This window comes from Aspergillus candidus, assembly GCF_002847045.1.
Source record: "Aspergillus candidus strain CBS 102.13 unplaced genomic scaffold BDW47scaffold_48, whole genome shotgun sequence".
Taxonomy (NCBI): domain Eukaryota; kingdom Fungi; phylum Ascomycota; class Eurotiomycetes; order Eurotiales; family Aspergillaceae; genus Aspergillus; species Aspergillus candidus.
Window position 1 is genome coordinate 39,518 of NW_020194053.1, and position 15,981 is coordinate 55,498.

The 15,981-nt window shown below is 52.1% G+C and overlaps 4 protein-coding genes across 4 annotated transcripts; 2 read left to right on the forward strand and 2 right to left on the reverse strand.

Moving 5' to 3' along the window:
• The first annotated feature begins 12 nt into the window (after positions 1 to 12).
• BDW47DRAFT_110587 (Set1-mediated histone H3-K4 methylation subunit Swd1) lies at positions 13 to 2,035 on the forward strand. The gene is made up of 5 exons (XM_024813765.1): positions 13 to 246; positions 316 to 377; positions 429 to 517; positions 575 to 715; positions 781 to 2,035. The coding sequence occupies exons 1-5, from the start codon at positions 177 to 179 to the stop codon at positions 1,892 to 1,894; spliced, it is 1,476 nt and encodes a 491-aa protein (XP_024669305.1). The 5' UTR covers positions 13 to 176; the 3' UTR covers positions 1,895 to 2,035.
• A 1,311-nt stretch (positions 2,036 to 3,346) lies between these two features.
• BDW47DRAFT_119612 (class I SAM-dependent methyltransferase) lies at positions 3,347 to 4,620 on the reverse strand (the record flags this gene model as incomplete). The annotated part of the gene is made up of 3 exons (XM_024815368.1): positions 3,347 to 4,238; positions 4,442 to 4,561; positions 4,616 to 4,620. 3 exons carry the CDS (start codon positions 4,618 to 4,620, stop codon positions 3,347 to 3,349), a joined length of 1,017 nt encoding a protein of 338 aa, XP_024669306.1.
• A 5,884-nt stretch (positions 4,621 to 10,504) lies between these two features.
• Positions 10,505 to 12,524, forward strand: BDW47DRAFT_110595 (WD repeat protein). Its single transcript, XM_024813766.1, has 6 exons — positions 10,505 to 11,216; positions 11,343 to 11,442; positions 11,511 to 11,577; positions 11,636 to 11,976; positions 12,051 to 12,177; positions 12,235 to 12,524. The coding sequence occupies exons 1-6, from the start codon at positions 10,913 to 10,915 to the stop codon at positions 12,379 to 12,381; spliced, it is 1,086 nt and encodes a 361-aa protein (XP_024669307.1). The 5' UTR covers positions 10,505 to 10,912; the 3' UTR covers positions 12,382 to 12,524.
• Positions 12,525 to 13,189: 665 nt separating this feature from the next.
• Positions 13,190 to 15,247, reverse strand: BDW47DRAFT_133510 (uncharacterized protein; the record flags this gene model as incomplete). The annotated part of the gene is made up of 1 exon (XM_024817852.1): positions 13,190 to 15,247. The coding sequence occupies exon 1, from the start codon at positions 15,176 to 15,178 to the stop codon at positions 13,190 to 13,192; it is 1,989 nt and encodes a 662-aa protein (XP_024669308.1). The 5' UTR covers positions 15,179 to 15,247.
• Positions 15,248 to 15,981: the final 734 nt, after the last annotated feature.

Below are 15,981 nucleotides of genomic sequence, written 5' to 3' on the forward strand. Positions count from 1 at the left end.
ACAAATGGTGGTGATCAACAGTGCTGGAATCATTGTTCGTTTCAGTTGAACTCAGACTGATGTTCGCTGGATGATTGTTTTTAGTGGTTTTTTCTGGCCTCACTTGCGGCCTGAGGCTTTACTCTGTTCCTCTCACTAAAGCTTGACTTTCCTGAGCTCAGCGCATCACCATCGCCATGAATTTGTCGCTGATCGATCCTTTCGTCCTGGCTCAGGACTACCCGGATACTTTGACGGAGAAACTCAGTATGTTCATCTCATAAGCGACAGAGGGGTGGAAAGCGAGAAGAGAAGGATGTCATCTAATTCGAACAGGAAGCGGCCATGCGACATGTCTGCGCTTCAATCGCAAAGGAGATTACCTAGCCTCCGGACGAGTGTGTTTCCCTTCTATTGCTGCATCGCATTGTTGATACGAATCGGTACAGGTGGACGGAACAGTGGTCATCTTCGATATTGAGACAAATGGAGTCGCGCGCAAGCTACGGGGCCACACCAGGCAGATCCAATCGCTGAGGTATGTGCCGTACCGCCAGGCATCATTGGGATCATTCTAATGGATATGGATACACAGTTGGTCGCGCGATGGCCGGTACCTCCTCAGCTCGTCGCAGGACTGGAAGTGTATTCTATGGGACTTGAAGGACGGGTCGCGCGTGCGCACCGTGCGGTTCGAGGCCCCAGTATACATCGCCGAACTACACCCTTACAATCAGTACGTACCTCCTCCCTCCAACCAATCCAAACCCCCATCGCAAGTACTGACTCTCGTTATAACAGCCTCCTCTTCGTCGCTTCCCTCTTCGAAGACCAGCCCGTGCTAGTCGACATCTCATCCCCGAAACCCATCAAGCGCATCCTCCCCTCGGCGCCGTTCCGCGCCCCACCACCACCAGACGAAGAAGTTGACCCCGCCGTCATCGCGAAACAAGCCGCCCAAGACGCGAAACACTCGACGTGCGTAACGATCTTCACGGCACTAGGCAACCACATCATCGCCGGAACATCCAAAGGCTGGCTCAATATCATCGAAACACAGACCTGCACAACCATCTACTCCATGCGTCTCTGCAACGGCGTCGTCATCCTCCTCCGACTCTCCAGCAACGGACGCGACCTCCTCTCCAACAGCTCCGACCGCGTCATCCGCACAATCGTCATGCCCGACCTCTCCCGCCTCGGCGTCGACCTCGAACCCTCCTCCATCAAACTCCAAGTCGAACACAAGTTTCAAGACGTCGTCAACCGCCTCAGCTGGAACCACGTGACCTTCTCCTCCACCAGCGAATTCGTCACAGCCTCCACCTTCATGAACCCAGATATCTACGTCTGGGAGCGCAGCCACGGCTCCCTCGTCAAGATTCTCGAGGGCCCCCGCGAGGAACTCGGCGTCGTCGAATGGCACCCCTCCCGCCCCATGGTCGTCGCCTGCGGCCTCGAGTCCGGCTGCCTCTACACGTGGTCGATCGTGTCACCGCAGAAGTGGTCCGCGCTGGCGCCTGACTTCGGCGAAGTCGAAGAAAACGTCGTCTACATGGAGCGCGAGGACGAATTCGACGTCCACCCTGCAGAGGAAATCCACCAGCGCCGCCTCGACCAGGAAGATGAAGTCCCTGACGTGTTGACCATCGAGCCCTCCCTCCACTCCACCTATGCCCTTCCCGTCTCGGACCCAGCAGGTCATCCCGACGGCGACGACCTCGGCTCGTTCCGCATGCCCGTCCTGCTCGACATTTCCGACTCCGAAAGCGAAGAAGACATCGTCGCCGTCGGGCCGGGGACCATGCGTCGACGGAGTCCCGGAGCGGGTCGCGAGACGAATGGTGAGGGCGAGAAGGAGAAGGCCGGAGCCGGCCGGGGAGGTGGCCAGCGCGGTCGGCGGCGGAATGCATAGTCCCTCATTTCTCTAATTTATATACCTATCCCTGTCTATCCTACTTATCTATTGACGAAGTATGCGTGGGGTCTATGCAAGGTTTGGTTTGGTTGAATGATTTCACTGGGCGTTAACTTTGGAGTTGGCGTTGGGCGAGACAGCATCATCGCATGGTCACTTTTCATATTTATTTATTTATCCATAATACTGTACTTTTCACAAACGGTTAACACGAAAGTAGCAAGGACCCTAGTAGTAGATGAAGTGTTATAAAATTGTGGCCTGAAGCAATGTTTAGATATAGAGAGAGAGAGTTGCATTATCCTCGAGTTTATCGCCCCTTCGGGGGTGCACCCGAATATATATTTCCCGTCCGAACAGATTGATAAACACAAAAGTGCGCCCTACCAGTTGGAAAATTCCGAACTATTTTATATCTAAATCTTCATATTTTTCTCATTTCTTTTAATTTAATGTTTATCTCATTTTGTCTTTTTTTATGCTTCTTTTTCCCTCGCGAGTACCATAGTAGGTCGTATAGGGCTATGGGCTATATACAGGTAGGAGGGAGATTGGCTTATGACCAACCAAATGGTAAATACCACTTTTTTGAGATATACATTCAGATGACTCATTAGACATCAACTGAGTCGATCGGGACTCTCTACGCAGGTCTCGAACAAAACCGCCACCTAGGTATGTCGGTGGGTCTTCGAGAACTCCGTATTATGTATGGCGGGTGTCCTGTCAATCAGACAGAATCCACTATGAATGTCCTGACCCGTGATAACATCTGATATCTCCTTTTTTTCTGTTCTCTTTCTCTTTCCCTTTCTTTCGTTTGTTGTGTTGTGTTGTATTCTCAACTAGGAGTACCCCTTGCGTGGTGCTGTGCGGACCTACCGAGTCACGTGGTAGCCGGACATGCCCCCACCAAGAGAATGTCCTGTAAGCCCAGAATGCCCTGGTCCGTCACCGAGTAATACGTGATTTGGCGTTGCCATGCCGGTAACTATCCCCGTGCGGGCTGCGTACTGTATCCCGTGTTCTCATGGGAGAACATTTCCGCGATGGAAGTTGCCGGGTGAGAATCACTACATGGCCCTGATTTGGCACCGCGCATCACAAAACGGCGCGAAACAAGGCCAACCCACTGCCATCGTTCTGTCTCTGAATGTTGTGACGTGGCTGTCTTCGTTCGTGGTGTGGTTGGGCGGCGATATATGACGTTTTTTGTCAGCCCGTGCATGGGCGATGACTGCCGGGAGAGAAGTCCAGAAGATGACGAAAATGGAGGAAGTGCCTCGATTCATCCGCAACTGCCATCCTCCCGCAACGGCCGTCGCCCGTCCCCCGTGCGCGGGGGAGGGCGAATGGCAAACGGTCAAAGTGACAATCAGTCTTTCGAAGCCGTTATGTTCGGCCCAGTACCAACGACCGCGACGGGAATCGCAGGCGCCTGCGGACGGATCAATTGACAGCCTTGGGCTTCCGGGCCTGGTAGATATGAAGGATGTTGTATGCGTGGATCTCCTTGTTGAAGGCCTCCGATTTGACCTCGGCGGCGAGGTGACGGATGCGCTTGACGTCCCAGCCGAAAGTGCGGTGGAAGGGCGCCAGGCTGAGGGACTCGATGCTCTCGGAAATGGCCAGGTTGTACCAGCGGGCGACTTTCTCCTCGTGTGCGTCTTGGAGCCAGGGGTTCAAGGGTAGGCCGACCATCTGGTGATCGATGTCGACGAACCCCGCGTCTTGGAGGTCGCGCATGGTTTGGCGAGAGCTGTGGGCGATAGGGCGCATGCGGGCCTCGGTCGCCTCCTTCAGGTTGTCGTACCAGTGTCGTAGCGCCAGTCCGTCCAGCGAGCGGTCGTCGCAGCGCGGCTCGAAGTCGATCTCGACCTGCTCGAACCAGGCTCCCGGGCGCAGATGGGCGAAGATCTTCTGATACAGGTTCGGCCATCCCAGGACGCTGCCGCAGCCCATCTGCAGATGGATCAGGTCCCAGGAATCTTCGCCCATGGCCCAGGGGGCTTCAAAGTCGAAGGGGGCGTAGAATTCGCAGTTGTTGGGGCGGTTGGGCGGCTGGATGGGGGCGAGGTCGACCCCCGCCACGAAGGCGTCGGGGTATTTCTGGGCCACCTCGATGGACCAGATGCCGGTTCCGCAGCCCAGGTCGAGAAAGCGGCCATTGCTCGGGTGCGGGGCATAGATCAAGGCGTTGGAGACCCGGGCGACGGTGAAGAGTTTGTGGAAGATATCCAGACGGTCCTGCTCCTGTTCATCGCAAGGAAGAAAATACACTCCGCGGCGATAACCATGGTACGTGCGCCCATTCTCTTCATCGAAGGCGTGTCTATCGTTCCTGCAATAGCGCGACACGCGAAACATGGCGCACACATTAGTCGTCCAGTGACACGAGTGGAAGAGGAGTTGCGCTGATCAGGGATTCATTTGGGAGGGGGGAGTAAAGAAATGGCGGGAGCTTGCACATGAACTCGTGGGGGAAGAGCATGGGGAACACAACGAAAGACAGAAAAGAAAAAAAAAGAAAGCGGAGAGAAATACTTGCTAGAAGTGTCCTGTAGACCAGGAGACCCATTGGGGTTCCAATTGTATGGAGGATTTCCAGATTCTCTATCGGTGATAGCGTATATATCCATAGCATCCGAGTTGTTTCTCGAACGACTCATGTCACTGGAACTCGCGGAGGAAGTGGTGAAAGAGGGATGGACTGGCGACGCCATGGTGGAAAAATGGATGACCAGCCTGGCCCAAAATCTCAGTGGTGGGGATGATCAATAGGGCTGGGCGTAGTGGATTTGGAGGGGGGAAGAGGAGGGTTGTTCTAGGTGGGATATAGATCGAGAGATGGTCGACTACTACTGCCCATCGAGCGGAACGGGAGGAACGGGAGGAACGGGAGGGAGGGTTGGGTCCGGTTGATATAGAGGGGTCGAGATAGGAAGCAAAAGGGGAACGTGATGGATGGTCCACCGCATGCAGAATCCAAGTGACGAGCCAGCAAAGACAAGAGAAGGGAAAAAGTCAAAATGGTTCAATGTGGAAAGCGACGAGAAGGAGGGGATATGGGGCTCAAGAGGGAAAAAGAGAGGGAAAAAAAGAATACAAATAAGAAAATAAAGTAGAACTAAAAAGTCTCAAGAAAAGGATGGAAAATTAGACCCAAATGGAAGAGAAAAAAAGGAAAAGAAAAAGACGAGAAAAATACAAGATACATACAGAATGCCAAAGGAATTACCAGTGAAACAGGAGGATCAACGTCAGGTCGAGCTGGCAGGTCAGCACAGACGATCCAACGAGTGGAACGGGAAAAGGGACAGTCGGAAAAGCATCAGAGAGCGTTCACTGGTGGGAGACTAGGATATGTAAGAGTAGATCAGGAGGGAGCAGAGATCGAGTCAGGTTGTGGAAGAGCAATGTTCAAGAAGAGAAGGAAGAAGAAGAAACAAGAGTGCAAAATGCAGCCTCCGCGATACTGACAGACCCGAAAATAGCGGTCACGGAGGGGGCGATCCAGTCGTCAGTACAATGGACAGAACAGATCGTTAGGATATAGAAGGAATAATCTTGGATAGATGGAAATAACGATGATAATCAATTAAGAAATTTTGATCAAATAAAAATAAAATAAAATAGAATAGATTAAGCAAAGAAGAATAAGAAAATAAGAAAATAAGAAAATGAAAATAAATAATCAAAATAGTGGAGTCAGCAGTTGACAAGACGGCCTTGTCCAGTCGTCAACCATGGATCGATGGTCGATCAGACATCAACCGCTCGTGGGGGGAAAGAAAACCCAATAGGTGAAGTTGATCTTGGAAGAATTGGGACTCATGATGTGATTAGAAACCTTCTTCCCTTCGATTTCGTCAATCTGCGACTACAAATCCAGAGCACTCCCTGGTGGGGTATATCTTAACCTGGGCTATATCATCATCTTGACCGTCATCATGATGATCATAGTATAGTCCATGAACAAAACTACAGGAAATACTTTAAAAGTGTTCTTCCCTTCTTGCCGTCGTTGTTTATGATTCTTGTTATTATTATTTTCTGTCTTACATGACGATGGTGATCATAGTGAGCGAGACCCGACAGGGGGGACATCGCCTATCCCGTCGGATCATGGCTGGCTGTGCTGTCCATGTACACGCTCAAACTTGCAAACAGGACCGATCGATTGATAAAGACCGTCAAACCGAATCCAAACTAGTGGACTCAGTCCACGTCTGTCAGGATCTGTCCATTGTAGCCCAACCACCCTGTAGTCCCCAGCTCTGGGGCATGTTGAACCCGAGAATGTGGACATCACGCTCGCTATCTTTACCTACTCCGTACTTTATCAGCCATCTGCATGGTTCCTGGGGATAGAGTACGAGGGAGATGTAGGTACGGCTCGGTCTGCAGGACAACCCGCAGTTGATAGGAACACGTATCATCCGTCCTTCTGATCTCCCCCTCCTTTTTTTTTCTCGAACACCAATCGAGATGGGAGGTTGTAGGCGGGTGGCGTATCCAAATTGTCGGGCTCCTCGCCTCATCCTGCCATGCTACAGTTGGGAACAGAGCTAGGCTAGTCCGCAATAACCTTTTGCAGGAGGAGACCGAGGAGGCCCTAGACGTTTAGAGTTCGTTGATATGTTTGTTTATTTTTGATTGTTTTACTATGTATTTTATTTTGATTTGATTTGATTCTTTGTATCTGTCGTTTCTATTTTTTATTCTAATTCTATACTTTCATGGCATTGATATTAGTCTTGGCAGAGGTGGGTTCTCCAACTCAGGCTAATCGAGATGGTCCAGACGGAGGGGGAATGAAAATTACGATGAATAAGACAATAATGATACGAAGAAATAAAATAAAATGAAATCAATAAATAGAGTTGAACAGGTGAGTTGTCAGGGAAGACCAAGGCGTTGCGCCTGCAAACCCCTTTTCCATCCCCTACCTAGTCCCATGCAGACCCCGTCAGATTGTATCGGCTGCTGCGGCATGGACCCATCACGATAACTACGAATTGGAGTATGTAGGAGGGATGACGATTAGGGGTGAAGTTAAAATGGAATGATATAGGGTATAGAAAGGTCAAATATTGAGAGATTTCTCTTATTGAGACTAGATTAAAGCAGTAAAGATCAATAAAATCAAATAAAAATAAAGATCATAATAAAGATAGTGCGAACCAACGACCCAAACAAAGGGAGTCTCGGGCGGGACGCGGTCCGTCTCCCACACTTAAATCCATCGAGGATACGATCTTTCATCCTCCGTAGATGGGTCTCCAACTATGTTTGTTCAAATATGTTTGGATTCTATATATAATATACATATATATCGACTTACCTCTATATATACACCCATATATCTATTTTTCTCTACCTCTCTCTAGTATAGATATTATAAGCATCCATAATTCCCTACCGTTCTTCCCCGTCCCCGTAGCGCCCGAAGCAAACCCCGCCGTCCATTCTCTTCTTCCCCTTAATCAGCGAGTCCAGCATTGCGTGCAGCAGCCGCTCCGAGAGTGGATCCCCGCGGTTCGTGGAATTAAATCCTCAGGCTTGGAATTCATCCATTCTACTAGAGTATCATCCTCATCTTAGTAATCTGTGCACTAAAGGTTGTCCACCAGGTTTCCTTTCCATCAACCAGGATACCATTCGACGATCGAACGAACCCCTTTCCGGGATGTGCCCGTCTTGTCTCCATCTACTTCCCCAATCCACTCCCCATCCACTGTCAATCCCCACCACGGGAATACTTTACTCCATATAGTATGATCACGTCGGATGGATCCCACCAGCCTTGATGGTTTCCCAATTTGTACATGTGCAGCAATCCACATCGTCACCAAACAGTGACCTCGTCCAATCCACCAACAACAGGGGATTTCCATACAGGAGGTGAGGTCAGCCGACCTGGTTACCTTAACTCGTCTCGCCTTGGGAGAAGACAGTCGGATGGACGCCCTTGTTGATCATTTCACTCCTTCCCAGGGACCCAGAGTCTCGGGTCGGGGGTGAGGTTAGGCAGCCCGGTGCATGACCGGTATGTAGAACGATGTATGTACTAAAATCCTGATGCACGTCTTGTACGTTAGTGCAGAATCACCGCTGGATTGATGGATATGCTGCCCAATTGGTTGGCTCTGGTCGTTCCTTTTCCACCCATATCGTCGTTGACGTGTCCAGGAGATCGCCTTTTTATTTCGCTATTGATTTTGTTTTCTTGAATTTTCTTGTCATTTGACTTGGTTTGGTTTTGCCCCACTGACAGCACATGGAATGGATTAGGCACCGAAACGCCTCGTGCCATATACGGAATACTTACCGAGTACAGTGTATTGTGGCCGACGTCCAAAGGTCTTGCTCAGACCTCATCCACAATGGGACCCAACCCCAATTTTACGCGACGGGAAAGCCGTGTCCCGCGGTGAGTGTCATTTAACCCACTGCCGAATCCACCGTCTTTGACCGTATCTGGTGGGTGGTCCATCGGATATATCTACCGTACGCTCTGGCCCATTCCATTCGTCCCCATCTGCGTGACCCATTCTCCCATCCCTTCCTCCTCCTGGGTGTGCAAGCAGGTCGGTGGTAACCACATTGAAACGCCCCACCGGTCCTGCGTGGAAATGCTTCAATTTGGGTATCGTACCGTGTTGGTGCCTCAGCTATATGACTTGGGTGACCCCGCGCGCCTCTCCTCGTTCGCCTGGCGAGTCGCCATCCGCCCCATGGTCTTTCTCGGCCCCAAGACCTGGAACACACCGTGTCTCTGATGGGGCTGAATCCTCGCCTCTCACGTCGCAGAGGTTCTCTGTGTGTTGGTCGCGTCCAGAGCCCAGAGACCCCATCCAATCAGCGAAACAATCCCAGTAGCCCAGCGCGCCACGGCAAGTCACCGAGACCGCGCGAAAAAATGACGTCCTAGATCCCACCCGGAACAAAATTTTATTTTACCCTTTTACCTTGCTTTCATAGAAAAAAAAGTTACCACTCCCTGGGTAGCGCGATGAGCGTCGGCCATCGATTTATACTATTACCCTCTTCGTGCCTTGTTTTCATTTAGACCGATGCAGCTACAATCCTTCCAGAGGATGAACCGAAGATGCTACTGCTCTAGTTGCATCGGTAGGGACCAATCCCCGTGGTCGCCTGAAATTGAATTTGACCGCTGCTGCCCATTGGCGGGCCCTGGATGGAGGCATGTCACCACCGTGTCGCCAGACTAACGCTGACTGGACTTTCTCGCCAGTCGCCCACCGCATCGGACAGGTGACTCAGTCGCGACTAGCTGCAATGGAGACGCGCCTGACTGGGTCTGGATGGAAGTCGCGAGAAAACATCCCTACCCCTCCGTCGAAAATTTTCCTCCCTTTTCCACTTTTTACCTCCTCCCTCCGGCGGTAGTGCGAGACGATGGGCCCTCCCATTAGGTGCATTTAGGCCATGAAGCGACAGCCAGAGAGCCAAGCCAGTTCGTCCATGCGTGACCACGGGGGACTCCACGCAGCGATAGCGCTGCAAATAAAGGTCTCTGGACCCCACTGACCCTCCGACGCCTCTCCTTGTCTCCAACTCTTACCGGCAATTGGACGCAGCCAGACGGACCCCAACCGTAGTCTTAGTGTCCGAAGCTCCTGTCGCTCTTCGCAGCCTGTGGCCGGGGCGAAGAGCCGGCGAGCGTCTAATGTCAGCCACTCACCAGCGTCTTCCTTGACCCTCCTCCCCCCTGCCGGACCGGCCACTTGCATTATTGGCCCATCGGCCCCGTTGCATGCAGCAGACCTCTGGTCCATCTCGGTCAATGGAAGGCCACAGGGCCACTCCCAGTACGCGTGTGATTCGAGTCGCCTTCGGGGGATTGCTCAATTTTTATTTTATTTTACTTTATTCTAATCTTTTTTGTCTCTTCGGCCCCGCATGCTGTGCATCGCGAACCAGAAAGTAAGGAGATCAATCACAGCCCATCGTCGCCCCCGGTGGAGTTGGTCGCAGGAGTGGCTTGGAGATGGATCCCTTTTCCCTCTGTACGCACCCGGCCATCCAGTCGACGTAAGACCGCCGAAGTAGCTTAGCCGTGTGATTCCCCAACGGCTTGAGCCGCCCGCGCTCTCTTGCCTGGGACTAGATAGACGCATGGGAAGGGAAAGGGTCCTGCTTTCCACCTGCGTTTGTATGAGTCGGGTCCAGACAGGCCGATGTGCTTGTCATGTGAGAGCGAAACCGAAAGACTGTGACTTGGGCGGATCCAGGCTTGAGACTCGATTGCCGTTATTGAATCGCCCGCTTGCTGATAGGGTTCGTTACCCCATTGGGCGAGATGGCACAAACACATGGCTTTCCAGATGATACGATTTATTGAGTGCCACTATCCAATGAGTTCACCCGCCAAATGAATAAATCGGTATGAAATGCGTACGCTGAAAGTCCTGGTCAGGGCGTGTCCAGCCAAGACCCGAATCGGAAGTTGTCCGTTGGTGCCTCATTGTTCAGGCAGCAAGGAAAGAAAAAACCGGAAGAAAAAAAGAAAAAAAAAAGGCAGGGGAATTTCTTGGCTTCCGTTCGTTCGGCTCATCGCGGGGATCCCAGACTGAAAAAAAAAAAAAAAAGCAACGCCAAACTCAAATCAGCATTGCCTTTGCCTGTCCAATACTGCCTTACTGATACTATCTCCCCCTCCCCCTACCAGTCAGTGGTTTCGATTGACCATCCCTATCACAAGCAGCCACGTCGTGGAAAGGCATCGCGGAAGGCGGATAAGCAGGAGTATTTGATATCGATCTCCGTCCGCCACCAGACCCAAAAGAGCAACACCTCGATCGCCTGACCCATTGACTTTGTATTATATTTACTTTATTATTACTTTATACTTTAGTTTATTTTGTTCCGTGCTGAGGGTGGACCAGCCTGAACATACCAATCTCATCCCAGGCTCTGCTAGTCTGATTCGGGGAATCAACCCAGGTGCACAAATCCGGGGATTGCAGTGCAGCTGATCACAGGCCAGCGATGCATACTCTCCAAGCCACCGCCTCGTCGTCGCTTTCCCTGCCAGAGGGTAATTACATTTACTCCCTGGCTGCGGTATCGCCGACCTCGTTGGCTGCCATCTCCTCGGATGATTCTCTGCGTGTCTTTGATGCGGCCAATCTCGGTCATGTCTCTGTGGTCGCCCCAGACACCCACGAGGGTGTGACTGCTTTGAAGACGTACGATGCGGGCCAGCAGGTTATGGCCACCGCGGGGAGAGACGGCAAGGTTAAGCTCTGGGATTTGCGCAACGGGGGTCGATTGGCGGTGGGAATGGAGACCTGTATGTTCTTCGATTGCATTCCTTTCTTGCTGTCTGCCTTTTCATTTGATTTTCCTTATTTTTATTTATCTTTACGTACTGTACCACCAAGTGGTCGGCCGATGAATCGGGTTTAACTTTCAACAGCAAACGGGGCCCCCGCCCTCTCTGTCGCATGCAGTCCAGAAACCAATAGCCTTGTCGCAGGGACCGAGCTGGCTTCGTCGCAGGCCATCGTTTCATTCTGGTAGGCCGTCCGCCAATTACTACCGTGCTATCAGAATGTGTTTCCCGAGCTGCTAACTGACGCAACAGGGATGTCAGATTCGCGTCTGCACCCTCGCTCCAATACGTCGAGAGCCACAACGATGACGTGACAGAGGTGTGTATTCACATGCGCTGAAAGGCAAAACCAAACGAAATGTTTCTAACACAAACAGCTTCAATACCACCCAACACGAAAGAATGTCGTGCTCTCAGGAAGCACAGACGGCCTCGTCAACATCTACAACACAAACATCACAGACGAGGACGACGCTCTGGTGCAGGTCATTAACCACGGCTCTGTACACCATGCGGGTTTCCTAGCCGAGCGCGCTATCTACGCCCTCAGCCATGACGAGGTCTTCTCTATTCATCCGGCCACTGATCCGGATGATGAGCAGACGCAAGAGCCTGAGCCTGTGCAATTCGGTGACCTGCGTCAGCCTTTGGGCTGTGAGTATATTGCGCAGCTGTGTGGGGGGGCTCAGGGGGCTTATATTGCTGCTGGGAGTACCTCGTATGTATCTCTTTTTCCTTTCCACCCTTTACTATGTCCAATCCCCTCCAGAACTATAATACTGACTCGAATAGAAACCACCAACTGGACCTGGTGCCCCTTGTATCAGACCCATCCTGGCGCTTCGACCAAGACAACCTATGGCGTCTCCCTGGCGGACACGGGGAGGAGATCGTCCGCTCTGTTTACGTGGATGAGCAGGTATGCACGCTCTTTTCATCCTCTGTCCATCCAGTAGACTGTAAGCTAACCAGACAGTCCCAATCTATCTTCACCTGCGGCGAAGACGGATTCGTCCGCGTGTGGAAGCAAGGTGAAGGCGCGGAGCCGGGCCCGGGCTCCGGGCAGGAGAAGAAGCCGAAGGAGAAGAAGGGGAAGGAGAAGGGCAGGTTTAGACCTTATTAGTATGAAAATGAGTATGAGTATGAAGTGGGAGAGGGATGGGATGATGTGGTGAGAAGAGAGTGGACATGTGTAATATCCAACGCGGTCGTTTGGGTTTTGTAAACTTTACTGGATTATTATAGATTATCAACTACGTACTGCATGAGCGCGTACCTCCCTTGTGTGTTGGTGAAATGCCCCCAGATCACGTCAATATCTCCCAATGGTAAGGGGTGTAAACCCATACTAACAACCCCTGGCATAGTCTATTCCATCTTTCTACCAACCAACTGATCCAAGCCTTATGCTAACTTGGTATACGGGTCGCTTGAATTGAGTTATTTCCTAACTAGTCAGCCCTACTCTCTTCTGCTATGACAGTGCTCGATAATTTCATCTCAATTATTTATCTTCGTGCAAGCTAGATCTCTCTAACTCGACATGTCAGAACTACTAGGTATATACTCGCTTTTCCTACCAGAGCTGTGATAGGATGGTTAATGGTAGATGTAAGGGAAGTCCGGGGTCAATCACCTGGCTATAACGGCATCGGGCTATTATACCCTTGTTGTGTTTTACTTCTGGACAACACCGACTGACATCTTTGTCTCTGAACATCATTGATTCCATTGAATGTCCTCCAGCTAGACTAGATTTATCCTACAGAAAGTGTTGGTATGTTGCAAACGGGAAATGACCATCCAATATATGATATGCCAAATCTACTATACAGTCTATCACTACACGCATAGTCTTTCGTCCACCAGACCAGGCATACCCTCCAGCTCGTCAAGGTCATGATGGTTCAAACAACACAACACGAGGCCAATCACCGCGGAAGCGAGGATTCAAACCGCAAAAAACTGTACCCATTCAGCGTCTCAGCCCACCGCAACCGAAACCCATACCACAAACCAAGCAACACACATCCCGCCGCCCAGACACCAAACAACACAGTCGGAGCATGCGGCGACACGTCCCCAGGCCCGAGGACCTTCCCCGGCCGCGACGCAGTCAGATTCTCGCCCAGCCGCGTATTATCAAACGTGTATATCCCATCGTACATGACCTGCAGCGCGTCCACCGCGTAAGCCCGCATCGTGGAACTCAGCAGCTGCTCGGACTGGAAATAGTGGCTGTAGAAACTGCCGTTCTCGAGCACCTTCTGCGGGTACGAGTTGACGGACTGCAGCAGGTTGTGGAAGACGTTGGGGTGGTCGTCCATTGGACGGAGGAAGTCGACGGGCCCGAATCCGAAGGGCTCAGTGCGGAGTCGCTCGTTGCCTTCGCTGTAGTGTCCGGGGACCGGTGGGATGCGGGTGAAGTCGTGGAAGGACGAGTCGCTGGGGTCGACTCGCGCGCTGCCTAGTGTGGATGCGGATTGGCAGCGTACGCCGATGGGTGAGGCGACTTCGATGATTCCGGATAGGTTGAGATGGCGGTTGAGGGGGCAGGTCTTCTCCTTGGACTCGATGGCGAGGAATGATGAGTTTGCGTGGTGGTTCTCGGTGATTGGACTGCCTAGCCCATCTACCGGGTGGGCGATGCCGCGGTTGAACATGTTGAGGGGGACGGATCGCATCGAGGGCTCCTGGACTAGCATCTGCCAGGCGACGATCTCGAGAATCTCGGGGTCGGAGATCGTGCCGTCCCCCGTGAACCGCTCAACGTCCAGGTAATTGTCTTTGGTTGTGTTACCGCTCTTGCCGAATTCCACGTACGCGAGAAGATTCTTCATCGTGGTGTTGTACACGTCGATCCATTCTGTCTTGCCCGGAACCGAGCCCGACTCCAGCCTGGTAAGTGCAGCATCACTGTCGACCGCGTGGAACTGACCCTTCCGCGGCAGAATAGTCAACTCTGACGCATTGTGCACGATAGAGCAGTTGTACGAGAGCCGAAGCCCCCATATGGTCCCACTAACCGGGGCCTCGGCCTGCGGGGTGAGGAAAAGATCGGGGACATCCTGCTCGACGGACATGGAATTGGGGAATTCCTCCAGATATCCATATTCACTGCGATCCACTCCCGGCGCGGTGTAGGCGATGCCGACGCCGGGGAGATTGACGCCCGCGCCGGACTGCCATACGACGAAGCCCCGGTCCGTGGGCTGGTGCTCCGTCCGATTGTTGTAGCTCTCGGGAAAGTATCCCATCATGTGAGGGTGCCCTGAGAGCTGGACATACCCGTCAAACAGCTCCATGCTGAGCCCCGACAACGGCAGCGCGATCGTGACCGCGAGAGTGATCAGGCTCAGCAGCCACCATAACCGCTGCGCAGGGATCTTCCGTCGCCGGATCAAAATGTTAAAGCATCGAATCCACCCGCCGAATCCCGACCACGAGTGCTCGCTGTGCATCATCAGCGACGTGGTGTTGTCCGCGTGCCAGAAACGGTCGTGCAGCATGGCTGCCTCCACCCCGGCCAGTCCATACTTGGACAGACCTAGCCCGAAGACGCCCAGAATCCACCACGAGTAGAAGACCAGCTCCCCATTTCGGTGTCCGTATTTGCTCATGTCGGGGTCCGGAACCATGTACACCCAATTGATGAGGATGAAGTATGCGGTGAGAAGCGGGGGCACCGTGACGAGGACGAGCGCACGGCTTGTAAATCGTCGGAGAGGATATGCCTGCTCGCGCGCTTCTTGCGACTTGTCCGATGCATGGCTAGAGTCACTGCCATTATATCTGCGGGTATGATTGGATTGGCGGACTGACGTCTCTGGGTGCTCGGCGAGCTCGTATCGCCCTGGAATCGTCGGATATGGGGACGAAATGCCGTCAGGGGATGCTCGCCGGTCAGTCGATGGCTCCATAGATTATTTTGACCATTGGATCTATAGGGGGTCGTGCATTCGGCTTCTGAGCAGGCTTCTGAACGGACAGGGGGGAGATAACATTTCGCAAGTGGACCAGAATTTGACTCAGGGATTACCCTACTATGTATGTCTGAGCAGAATGCTCGACAACAAGGCTGACACTGATTCCCCCCTGATTGACTCAGTCTCGTATTATACATCTTACTCGTCCTAGTTTTCGCCCGAGACGATCCCGTGGCGAGGCTGGAGTAGTAGGCACGCGACATTTCCTTCTTTGGATGTCGATCTCACCACGGGCGGTGCCTGGATGTACCCGATATAGAATGATCGGCGGTTTTCTCACCCTGTCGTATGGTTGTATCTATCATTAATAAATATTTTCTATACTCGTGGTCGATGACATTCCGACGATTTGAACACGAGTCTGTAAGACATGCAGCCCATTCGCGGAACAATGGTACTGCACCTCGAGGTACACTCCTCCATATAGCTATGGTTATAGCTCTATCATGACAAGGGTGGAGCCCGCAGGCCTAAGGATCACCGTGGCCGGTTTCCACCTGTGGTGGTAATCGAGTTAGCGGAAGGCTGTGCTATTCAAGGCCCCCAAATGTCGGTGTCTAGCTTGTGGTTTACCTCTTCGATGGGACTTGATTCGAACATATTATGTAACTCACATGAAACGTAGCGATATCGATCAGTAGGAAGGTTTGAGCATTCTGCTGAGCTATTCCCGTTGGGTTTCCCATCTGATACAGATCTTGATATTTTGACGCTACAAGGACTGCAGGTAGGGTAGC